General features: G+C 55.0%; 2 protein-coding genes across 2 annotated transcripts; one reads left to right on the top strand and one right to left on the bottom strand.

Moving 5' to 3' along the window:
* The first annotated feature begins 19 nt into the window (after positions 1-19).
* RRP36 (ribosomal RNA processing 36) lies at positions 20-4812 on the top strand. Its single transcript, XM_042813104.1, has 7 exons — positions 20-122; positions 445-583; positions 2566-2632; positions 2909-3013; positions 3143-3217; positions 3326-3443; positions 3668-4812. The coding sequence occupies exons 1-7, from the start codon at positions 20-22 to the stop codon at positions 3805-3807; spliced, it is 747 nt and encodes a 248-aa protein (XP_042669038.1). The 3' UTR covers positions 3808-4812.
* Positions 4813-6198: 1386 nt separating this feature from the next.
* Positions 6199-8721, bottom strand: LOC122157450 (transmembrane protein 121-like). The gene is made up of 2 exons (XM_042813102.1): positions 8525-8721; positions 6199-7515 (listed from the first exon to the last, which is right to left on the bottom strand). The coding sequence occupies exons 1-2, from the start codon at positions 8719-8721 to the stop codon at positions 6576-6578; spliced, it is 1137 nt and encodes a 378-aa protein (XP_042669036.1). The 3' UTR covers positions 6199-6575.
* Between the last annotated feature and the right edge of the window lie 2670 nt (positions 8722-11391).

Below are 11391 nucleotides of genomic sequence, written 5' to 3' on the forward strand. Positions count from 1 at the left end.
GCTGGCGGGGCGGGCGGCCATGAGGCGGGCGGTCGTGAGACGGCCGGGAGCCGCGGCGGGGTGCCGCGTGGGGAGCGGCGGCGGGGCGGGCGGGGAGGAGGAGACGGGCCCAGAGCTGGGAGGTGAGGAGAGGCGAGGCGCTGCGACCGGCCGGAAGAAGCTGTGCTGCGGGAATGGCGTCCGTACGGAGCGGGGCTCCGACAGGGGCGGTGGTTGGGGCTCCCGGGGCTGCGGCTGTACCCGGGCTGCTGGGCGGAGGGAGGGGAGCCTTTTCCGGAGCGAGGGTCCGCGGGGTTTAACGAGGCGGAGCGGTTTCCTTCTGCGGGACGGGCGCGAAGGGGCGGCAGCGCTGTTTGTGCCGCTTGTCTCCTGCTCGGGGCCGCACAGTGCCTCGGGGCAGCCGTGAGAAGCTGCTTCGCTCAGCTGTGCGTCGCTCTCCTCCAGATGAGGCTGACCTGTCGTTGGAAGAACGGCTGCGGATGCAGAACGCGGCCGGAACGAGAGCGTGCCGGCATCTGAGCGATGGGAAGAAAACAGCAACGCCTGGCAGAGCTCCGGTGAAGCAGCAGCTGAACAAAAAGGGGTAAAGGTGTTCCTCATGGCCGGCAGGATGTGTCTGTGTGCTCTCTGTGTGCTCTCTGTGTGCTCCAGAAGCAGTGCTGGCAGCTCCTCGCCGTGCTGACGTTGCCTTGGAGCTGGCGTAGGTCTCTGATGTGCTGTGCAGCTGTGCCCTTCATTGCAGTGCTTTATTTGGGAATGATCTGTCAGTGTTGCTGAGCTCTCAGTGCTCTGTCATGCTCACATCCCCAGCTGTCTGCTGTTGTCTGGTGCTTAAAGCAGTGCTTAGTTCCCGTGTTTTAACCCAGAGGCATGATGAGCTTCTCCTTGATCAATAGTGTTTGACTTGTACCTCCCCAGCCCTGCTGCTTTCTGAACCTCTTGTGGCTTCTCAGTGTTTTCTGCCCTGCTCCCATAGCTGCAGTTGCAGGGTCAGCTGATTGTCTGGGATCTCATTCATCCTTTTGCTGTCATCCCCTCCGTGGCTCATCTGTTGATGTTCCTTTCTTTCCCCTCTGCAGTACTTGCAGTCACAGGCTCTGTCCCGTTCTCAGTGCTCTTTACACTTCCAGTTCATGTACTCTGCAGGTGCTATTATGTGGTGTCTGTGAAATGAATTCAGTGTAACAGAACCTATTTGATTTCTAGCAGTCCTCCGGCCTCCTCCATTCACATCTGTCAAACCATTATCCTTTATTTGCAGCACTTAGCAGTTCTTAATCCTCAGAGTCCTATCCAAATGATTTGAACAGGTTTCCTCTGTTACCGTGGCGTTCCCTAACCTATTTCTGAATGCATCTTTCCTCTGCTTTAAACAGTTGACTAGAATAATGTTTCTACTTTACCTTCTACCCAGTAGTCTGGGGGATTCTGTGTAGTGTGCTGTCTTTACACGGCATCTCTATTTCTGCTACTCTATTTGCATAATTCTGCTTTTATTACTTAATTTCCTTAATCCTTTCAGCACTGTACCACTGTAAATCCCAGATGCTGTTTCTTTCATGGTTTTTATTATGGAATTTAACTTCTTAAAAAAGCACTTAAGGGTAATCCCTGGGAGCTCAGCTGTTTGCAGTAGTGGTTTGTGAAGCTGACTCGAGCATTGCACAGGGGTGCAGCCTCATGAGAAGATGTGAAAATAAGCTGAACATTGCTTTAAGTGGGATTTGGAAAACTTACTGCTGCGTGGTTGCTTATGCTCCTCACCCCAGTGCTGCTGTATTGCTGAGAGTGGGTGTAATGCCAGGACTCAGTGATTTGCACATCTTTGTTTCTGATAACTTACCTGGTGTAGTGATAAATCACAGGATGCAGCATTCAGGATGGGGAGAGTCATGCTCTGTCCTGTCGCCTTACATCATCTTGCTTTTACGCCTGAAGCATCATGCTCTCAAAGCTTGTGTTGCAAGAAGGACTCATTCCCTTAATTCCTTTACACCACATGCCCCGATTCAGCATGAAGTGTCCTTTGGAATAAGTACCATAAGCTGCATGACCCTTATTCCTGTGGGGTCTGATTTCTCCTTTACTAGAGTTTGGTATGCTTTCTCACTGATCTTGATCATACTAGAACTGGCCTGCTCTTGTGACTACCCAGGTCAGTGAGAAAGTCCTAACTTTGGTCTCACCTTTCAGTGTATCACTCAAGAGTGCATGAGCTGGGTAAGGAGAAGAGGATCATTATGTGATGTGTGAAAACATGGAAATAGGAATAATTATTCACTGATAACCACTGTACAGTGGTAGGTTTTCATTTGGTACAGTGAGGTTTTGATGCTTTGGAGCTAGATTAAAGCATGCAGATGTTTTCTGTAGGATTAATTCAGTTACACATTTATGAGTGAGTTGGTTGTAGTGTTCACACCTGGCTTTTGATACCTACAGCCTCCATGAAGTCTGGTGTTTTGTCACTGTGTTCTCTAGAGGGTCTCTCTGACCTTCTGAGATGTTAGTCTGGGTCTCTTTCTGCCCTCTGCTTCTTACAAGTATGTTTTTTCCCTCTTTCAGGCCAGTGGAGATGTCTGCCAAGAAACCCATGCCTTTTCTGCGACAAGTTGTCCCTGTTACAAAGAAGGTGGGTGCTCTTTCTCCCCACTTCAGGCACTGACTGTGTTTAGTGATGCTGAGGGGCACAGATGTGGTGATGGTGCTGCGGAAGGAGGCAAAGGCTGTTTGTGGAGGATAGGTCTTAGCTAGCAGCCTGCTGAACACGGGTGATGGTAGCATGTCTCTGGGAAGAGCAGAAGATGGGATGCAGGGGAGGCTGCTGCTTTGACCTTATGTTGGCCCTTTGAGAATAAGCAGGATATTAACAGAGTAATCTGGTTCTGACTCTTGCCTCTGCCTTCAGGTCCACAGAGACCCTCGATTTGATGACCTGTCTGGAGAGTATAACCCTGAAATATTTATGAAGACGTACGGCTTCCTGGACACCATCAAGAAGCAGGAGAAGGAAGTAATGCCTTGTGCCTGTCCTTGGCCAGAAGAAACTTGCTTGGCAGGGGTGGCAGAAGCAAAAGGCAGAAGCCTTTTGCAATGGAGCTGGCAGGCAGGCAGTGACGCAGCTTTCTGCTCTCTTTTCCAGATGGTTCAGAAGCAGCTGAAAAAATGCCGGAATATGGAACAGAAGGAGAAACTGCAGCAGCTCCTGAACCGCATGGTGAGTTTGGTGCAGCATCCCCTCTGTTAGGCAGTGCACTGATAGAGAGGATGTGTGACCTGAGGTCTGCCTAGACACTTGCTGACATGGGCCATCCATTCTGTACAGACACAGCAAGAACAGGCACAGAAAAAACAGCAAAAACAGAGGGAAAGGGAGCTGACTTTGAAAAGACAGCAACGGGAGCTGGCCAAGCAGGGAAAGAAACCCTTCTTCCTAAAGAAGTGTAAGTACACGGTGTGAACATATTGCAGGAAGACCTGGAGGAGGGTACTGCTGACAGCAGTGCAAGCTCTGGAGATGAGCTGTCCATAAGCTTCGAGCTGTGGAGGGACTGTGGTGCTGGCACTCAAGTGATAAGCCAAGCTTGGTGCTCAGCAGGAGGAAGCAAGAAGGTGTGTAGAGATAACTCAGCTTGGATCTGAAACCTTGCTCCTCTCTCCTTCACAGCTGAGAAACGGAAATTGGAGCTAGCAGAGAAGTATGCAGAGCTAAAGAGGAGTGGAAAGCTGGAGAGCTTCCTGAACAAGAAAAGAAAGAGGAATGCTGTCAAAGATAAGCGCCGTTTGCCCACACAGAAGAACCTGTGACTGCTGCACAGACGTGCTGTTACCTGGAGAGGTGGTGCTGGCACTGGGATGCACTCTGGCCAGGCCTGGAAGATGGCAGCCTCTCCTCTCATTTTCTGCCTTCTGCTGTAGTGATGCTGTTAGGCAGCGAAGTCTGAACAGGAAAAAAATGTGCTTTCGGTAGCTGAAGAGACCCCTGCACTTGTGTTTTACATCATATCTGGGTGGTGACAAGCCTGTCATGCAGATGCATATGGTGCTGATCAGTTTCTGCACCTGCTCTGCCTGTAGCTAGGAGAGCTCAGACTGTGCCCTGCACTGCTGGCTCTTCTCCATGTCTTACTGGGTCCCAATGAAAAGGGCATCAGGTGGGAGGGTAATGATCTGGTCTGCTCAGAGCAGGGCCAGCTCTGCGTTCAGACCAGGATGCTGAAAGCTTGCTTCATATGGGTTTGCAGATGTACAGGGATAAAGGGTGCTACCATTTCTGGACCCCTGTTCCACTGCTTCAAGTTCTCAAGGTGAAACTCCTTTTTCCTCCAGGAATCTTGCCTAGTTTTAGTCTGTGATCGCTGTCTTGTTCTCAATGAAGTGCCCGGCTGTGTCTTGTTAAAAACCTTGTAGTAGGTCTGAGAGGTGAGCAGGAAGAGGAGCTCCTAGATCTCCTTGAAGCCTTCGCTTCCCACGACTGAGTAAAAGCCCTCACCTCCCAGCATGGTTCTCCAGACCCCGGCAGCTTTCGTGCTCTTGACTGGAGTGAGCCCAGAGATCCAAAGTCAGGGCCCAGCTGGGTGGAGCGTCCAAATGTAGTCTGCCCAGAGCTGAGAAAGCAAAAGAGATCAGCATCCCTCTCTGGGGCTGCACCTTGGTGCCAGGGCGTGCAGCTGACTGTAGTCAGGCACTGCTGCCCAGGATCTCTCCAGCAGGGCTGCCCCTGTCTTGGCCCGTTCTCTAAAGGGCTGTTAGCATTTCTACATAACATTGATTCTGTATAAAATAAATACGTGCTTTCCTTTACTGCCACTATCACTGCTGTTATAAAGGTGTTTGCTGCAGTTTGAACTTAGAGGATGTGCTTCTCTCTGGCATTACAGCTGACCACCAACTCTGTTATTTCTCCTTGCTGCTAATGGCTCAATTTCAATGGCTGTGCTAATGCAGAAGTGATGTTGATGTGATGCAGGTGCTATGAACCAGACTCTGGTCAGCAAGGCAGATCACTCCTGCCAAGCCTGCACATTGCTCCACTGCTGCAGGTGGCAGCTGGTGTGTGAGGCCTGGGAAAAGGTTTTGTGAAGAAGAGAAAATGGAAGATGAGCAACTCTGTCATGCCTGGCTGAGGGTGTTACTGAAGCATCTGCCTCTGCTGCAATTCCTGTGGTGATGAGAGCTCTGCACTGGTAACAGATTTTAGTGTGGCTGGGCAAAGGCAGCAGAAACAGGATGCCAGCTTGGTTAGGGACATGGAAATCCTCAGCTGCCTTTAGCCTGCATGTGGTTCGCTGCTTTGTGCTGAGCCTGACCTTCCTCTCCTGACTTGACTTGGGAAACAGAGCCTGCTGCATCCTTATGCCTTCAGAGAATTTCCTTGGAAGCAGTGTGGCAGTGCCAAAGCTCAATGCTATCATGGCCCCTTTGTGCTGCAGCTTGCTGTTTTACACTGTTTTTAATCCAAAACTGAACAAGTCTCCTCTTGTAAAGGTGCAAGGGGACAATATAGTAAGAAGGCTTGGTCCTGGGCTCACATGGGAGCCACTGCTGCCGAGGCCTTGCCAATGGTCTTTGTGGCATTACCAGGTCTGTGTGTCCCCATCTTCTGTTGCTGGTAGATCCTGCCCAGCAAGGAGCAATCCTAGTGCAGTGCCAGAATGGAAGACTTCTGAGCTGGGACCCAAACTAATTGTCCAGCACATGGAAGGTGAAGAGCAAGGCTGCTGACGTGTCTCTTCTTGTCTGCTCCTGGCTTTCTCCCATCCAAAGAGAAACCTACCGTAGGGCATGGCCTGAGCACAGCCAGCACTGGAGTGAGCCTTGGGGCAGGCTGCAGTGTGACAGCACTGGCTGGTGAGGGATGCCTCTGTGTCTACAGTCAGTGAAGCTTCTTTTTCCCATGGCCTCAGGGGACTGCATTAGGTTATTTGGCTTGTGTTTCTAATGCTGTCCTGTCAGGCTGTCTGCTAGGTCTAGTGCTCCATAGGCATGCTGTGGGGGACCTATGTGGACTTCTTCAAGGAGGGCAGCTATGGGCATGGCTGGCATCAGCTGCTGCAGGGACAGGCAGCAACAGTACTAGGCATCATTGGTGACCTGGGATGCTCTTAGGGTGTGGGTGGCCACCCAATCTTCCCCCCCAAAGAAGTGCTCTGCAGCTGGGTATCAGGGAACACAGACACAAGGAGAGCTCAGGCCTTTTATTGCAAAGAGGGAGATACGAAAAAGGTCAGCTCTTCGAGCCCCCACCGAGCCTGCGGCTGTCTGAGAGGGACAAGAGGTGAGGGGGAGCCAGATCCTCACTCCCACCAGGAGGGGCACCTGGCTGGGGCAAGACGCTGAGGTGGAGCACGTGACATCTCTGCTCAGCCCCTGGCTTGAGCTGGAGGGCTGTGGTCCTGCACTGCTTGGCTGCCCCATCGCAGTGTTGCCCCTGGGGAATGGAGCAGCCTTGCCAGAGGAGGAAGGAGACAGGGTCGGTCCCTGCTGTCCAGAGGCAGGAGGCGCAGCAACCCTCCTGGTGTCTTGTGGGGATGGCCAAGCGTGGCGGTGCCCAGGCTGCGGTTGCCACTGGCATGTCACGTGTTGTCCTGGGCCAGCTCCTCAGGGCAGGCAGGCTGGTCCCGAGACTTCTGCAGCCCTGGGGAGGGCTGGGGCTGGCAGCTATGCTGCGGGGCAGGGCCTGGCCCTGGCGGCGCGTGGTGCCTGTGCCGCTGGTACTGCACAAACATGCAGACCTTCAGCCCGATGGCCAGCATGTTCTTGCCCATGAAAATGCTGGAGACCCGGGAGTCCCTGAAGAAGAGCATGTTGCTGCCTCGGATGAAGATGGTGGTGATGTTGACGGTGAGCATGCTCAGCATCGGGTACAGCATCATGCGGTGCGGCATAATGCCGATCCCCTGCATGCTGATCTCGCAGAGGGAGACGCAAGGGAGGACCAGGAGCAAGATGTAGCAGTAGAAGAACATGATGCCCTCGGCCCAGAGTGGCAGCCCCTTCTTCTGGGGCTCCCACAGGTTGGCCTGAATGTCCAGCACATCCAGCATGTCCACGATGACCCAGAAGAGGCGGTTGCGAAGATCTTCTTTCTTCTTGAACGTCCTGACGTACTCCATGTGCTCTGTGGCCACCAGCAGCACGTAGAGGGCTGGGATGCAGATGGAGAGCAGCAAGGTGAGCGCTTTGCGAGCCATGAGATCTAGGCTCTTCCGATCAGCTTTAAAGTTCTGGTAGACAAAGTAAACCTTGATCTCCAGAACGAAGACATAGAGGAACCAGAGGATCATGGCATAACCTCGCTTGGCTGTCTTTACCTCTGCCCCAACCCAGATGGCCACGTAGCGGAGCACCAGCAAGAAGCACACGTCGCCCACTGCCACCATGACGCAGATGCCCAGCTTCCTGGAGCCCTGGCTCTGCTCCACCAGGTAGGCATCCATGAGGATGAGGCTGCTCATGATGAGTACAGTTGAGAGGCACACGTGAGGCTTGCTGACGGGTGGTGGGGGAACCATTCTGCACAGAGGAACAGGTAGGACCATCAGGGAGTTGCTGGGCTTCCCCATCCCTATTCTTATTCTATCCCCTCACCACAGATGGCCAAAGGAAGGCGTGGCATGTGGTTACAGACTCTTCTCCCAGCTTATCTGATGGGACAGAGCCTGGCCAGAACCCTACAGAACATCCTGCTAGGGAAAGGTGCGAGAGCCTGAGTCCGAGCAAACAAGCTGCTTCCTCCTGCAGCGCAGGAACCTCTGCTCCTAGGCTGCATGTAGGGGTAGGCTGGATGGCCTTTGAATACTTGGGATGCTACAGCCTCTTCCAGAAGCTCACTGCATTAGCTAATTGCTGCCATCATGAAGGGCACGTGCCTTAATTCCATGGCCATTCCCAGCCAGTGGCACTGGTTATGTTCTTTCCTGCAAAGCACACAAGGCCATGTCTATGCTTTTATCCCAAGCAGTTCCACAATATAGCAAGCCAGGCCCTCTATCTTTTTCATCTCCTTTATTTTCATGCACAGCAGTAGGAGAAAGATGATTTTCAGTATGGCCGTCCTGCAGGGTAGGAGGGGAGAGATCTGCCTACCATCCTCAGTTTCTTTCAGCCTTGTGATCCGCAAGAGCTTTGCTTAATGTTCCCTGTCAGGATACAACAGAGCAAAGAAAAGCAGCTCTGGGATGCAAGAGCTCTGCAATTGGCCCTGGATTTCAGCTTGACGCTCGGCTTTCCTACGTGGGCTCAGAGCAAAACCCCACGAGCAGCCCTCCGCCTCAGATGGCACGGGTGCTGTCGGGCTCCCTCCCGGCCCAGCACAGCTGCGGGCAGCCGCTGCCAGAGCCGGAGGGAGCTGAGGCCCAGCCTGGCACGGCTCGGCAGCTGCTCTGGAGGGGAGCCAGTCCCCCGGCTGAGACAGAGGCCAAGCCGGCTCCCCGACGCTGGGGCCGCGCAGGGGCTCTCTCTGCCCGCCGCGGGCCGGGAACCGCGTCGCACCGATACCACGCGCCGCGCCAGCCGGCGTTACCTGGGGGTGCCCGGGCACGAGAACGCCCCGAATCCCGCATGTCCCGAGCCTTCGGCCGTGCGGACGGACGGGCGGCAGCAGGAGAGAGGCGACGAGGAGGGCAGCTGCTCCGAGCCGGGCCGCGAGGCGGGCCGCAGGGACGGCCGGGGCGAGGCGGCGGGGCTCCGCGTCCGTCTCTCGCTGTCCGCTCGCAGCATCGCCCGGGGACCCGCGGCGCGGTGTCCGCGTGCCGGGGAAGGGAGCGCTCGGCACGGAGCCGCGGAACTGCGGCCCGGAGCTCCCCGACGGGGCCGCGCTCACCTCGGGCGGCTCCCCGGGACTGGGCGGCGGAAGCGGCGGAGGAGCCCCGCTGACGGCCCCGGGCCCGGAGCGGCATCGCCCGGCGGCGTCTCTGCGGCGGCGGCGGCGGCGGCGACGTTTGGCCCCTCCCGGCCGGGCGGGCGGGGACTGCGGCGGCCCCCGCCTCGGCGGCACGGCACGGTACGGCAGCGGAGCGAGGCGACAGGCGGCTGCGCTCGTCCCGGGGTCAGCTCCGTGCCAGCGCCTGGGCTGAGACCCAGCTCGGTTGTGATTGACGGATGTCCTCGCTCTCTGGGGAAGGCTTCTAGTACATTTCCACTTCGCCTTGGCAGCGCTCGTTGTAAATAGGCGTCGTTCTGGAAGACCGGCCATGACCTGTTAGGGAAAGGCTGTGCCCCAGAGCGCGGTGGGCACGGCAAGGGCTGCCCAGGGCAGTGGGTGCAGCCCCGATGTCGGATCAGACGCTGCTTTGGGGCAGACGCCCATTGGGGGTGGGGAGTGCCGAGTGGGGCCGGGGGTCGGGCTCTGTGATCCTTCTGGGTCCTTCCAGCTTAGTTGATAGAGTGATGCAAGAGAGGGGAAGCCAATGCCGAAGTAAAACCCACATCTTCCCTGTCAGCCGTCAGGATCAGGGCAGTCCCTTGCACGGTCTCCATCCTTAGAGGCACCAAGAGGTGGCCACATAGGTGTGCATATGGCAGAGGCAAGGGAAGAGGTGCTTGAGGCAGTTTTCAAGCAGTGGAGCTGTGGACAAGATGATTCATCTCTGGGCTGAAATCATAAAGCCCCTGAGTCTTCACTAGAGGCGAGGACAGGAGGTGACAATGTTCGTGTGGGAAGCAGAGAAGAGCTGCTTTAACGAGGCACATAAAAATAAGCAACCAGAGCAAGAGCAGATATGGGCGTGCTTCACTAAAACACGATGCTGGAGCTGAGTGGCATGGATCGCATATGGATGTGGCTGTGATCAGAGACAAAATGGGAAGAAAGCAAAGAAGGGTAAAGTGGGGATCCCGAGCAGATGGCTCTCCCCTGGTTGCCTGCTGGCTCCAGGTGGAAAGCATCCTTGGCTCAGCCCTGTGCTGCCCCAGTGCTAGCACCAGAGCATCCCTCTGGAACAGAGACCACAATGTGAAGGCAATGAGAGGAGGGCCAGAGAAATCCACCTGTCACGCTGAGCATCCTTGAAGAAGCAGAGCAAAAGGGGAAAGCTTGCCAGCAAGGAGCTGGTAGAGGCTGCACTGAGAGCTTCAGCTGCTCCAAAACCCTCATGGCCCCCACGGCCTGGCCACAGGGCAGAAGCTGGAAGTGATGAACATACTCTAGGAAGGCAAATTACCAAAATATCCACCCTGCTAACAGCTGAGAGGAGGATAATAGAGTATGAAAGCAATGGTGACAAGGCCCTCTGGGTGTGAGCTCAGCCTCTGAGAAAATGGTGCCCATTGTAAAGCATTAGTTTAAAACACAGCCATGCAGCCCTCATGGGCCAGAGAGTGTGTGCTGCTAATCCTGCTGGCAGCGGCTCAGGGGAAATTATGGAAAACAGAGCGAAGGCAGGCACAAGGTGTGAAGCTGTAGCAGCTGCTGGAACACCTCAGTGTGTGCATGAGTCTAGCTATGTAGCTGTAGCGCATGCAGTTCCAGTGACCTCAGCTAAAAAAGAATTTTGCAAATGGAGGCTTGAGGCTTCAGCACACGCATCCTGCAGGTCCCGGAGGCTGGGGAGGACCAAGGGCAGGGCCCAACTCGGCTCTCCACAAGGTGAATGACGTGGTGGCAGAACAGAGACCCACAGGCCAAGCCCTACTGCTGTGGCACTATCCCCGGCCCGGAGGCTGATGCGGGTGCAAGGAGGAAGGCCGCTTGTGCCACAGCCACTGGGTGTCAGTGCAGACCCACCCAGCCTGCTCAGCACAAAGCCAGCCCTCGATGCCTGTGATGAGGAGCGGGGGGAGTGGTCGGCCTGTCTCACCCAAGCCCAGGGCTCAGATGTCTGTCTGTCCCTCCCCAGACCACTGCACGATGCGGGCTGAAGGGTGCTCCTCCAGCTAAAGGCAGGGTGGTTTGAGAGGGAGTTGTAGAAGAGAAGTGCTGTTATCTTGAGCTCCTATGCTGTCTTGCTGCACCTGAATCACATCCAGGGGTCAAAGGTACATGGCTCTGGGGGATGTCCAGGAATGGCTTTGCTTGGGCTTTGGGCTTTGCTGGCCCAAAGGAGTCAATACCCTGTGCAGGACTGGCCATCACAGCAGCACTGAGCGGTGCCTCGTGCCTTGTCTGCCGGGGACAACGCTGGACTGCTACAAGGTCTCTCAATAGTACTGAAGTGCTGGGGAGGAATTGGTGGGCATAGTCCCATAGAAGTGAGGTGTGAAAAAGGAGAAAGTGTGATATTTTTTCTTCTTTTCAGAGGCACGTTTCTAACTGGGTGCTGGGATGTCAAAGAAGAGGGCTTCTTGGCTGCTTTTGCTTCAGGATGAAGTGAATCTCAGTACACAGCAAGGTCTCAAGAGGAGAAGCTGCTAAATTAGATGCCTACCAGGTTGTGTTTAAACCATAACACA

This window comes from Centrocercus urophasianus, unplaced genomic scaffold (assembly GCF_019232065.1).
Source record: "Centrocercus urophasianus isolate 14NV4802_14NV808 unplaced genomic scaffold, USGS_Curo_1.0 seq_1378, whole genome shotgun sequence".
In the NCBI taxonomy this organism is placed as follows: Eukaryota; Metazoa; Chordata; class Aves; order Galliformes; family Phasianidae; genus Centrocercus; species Centrocercus urophasianus.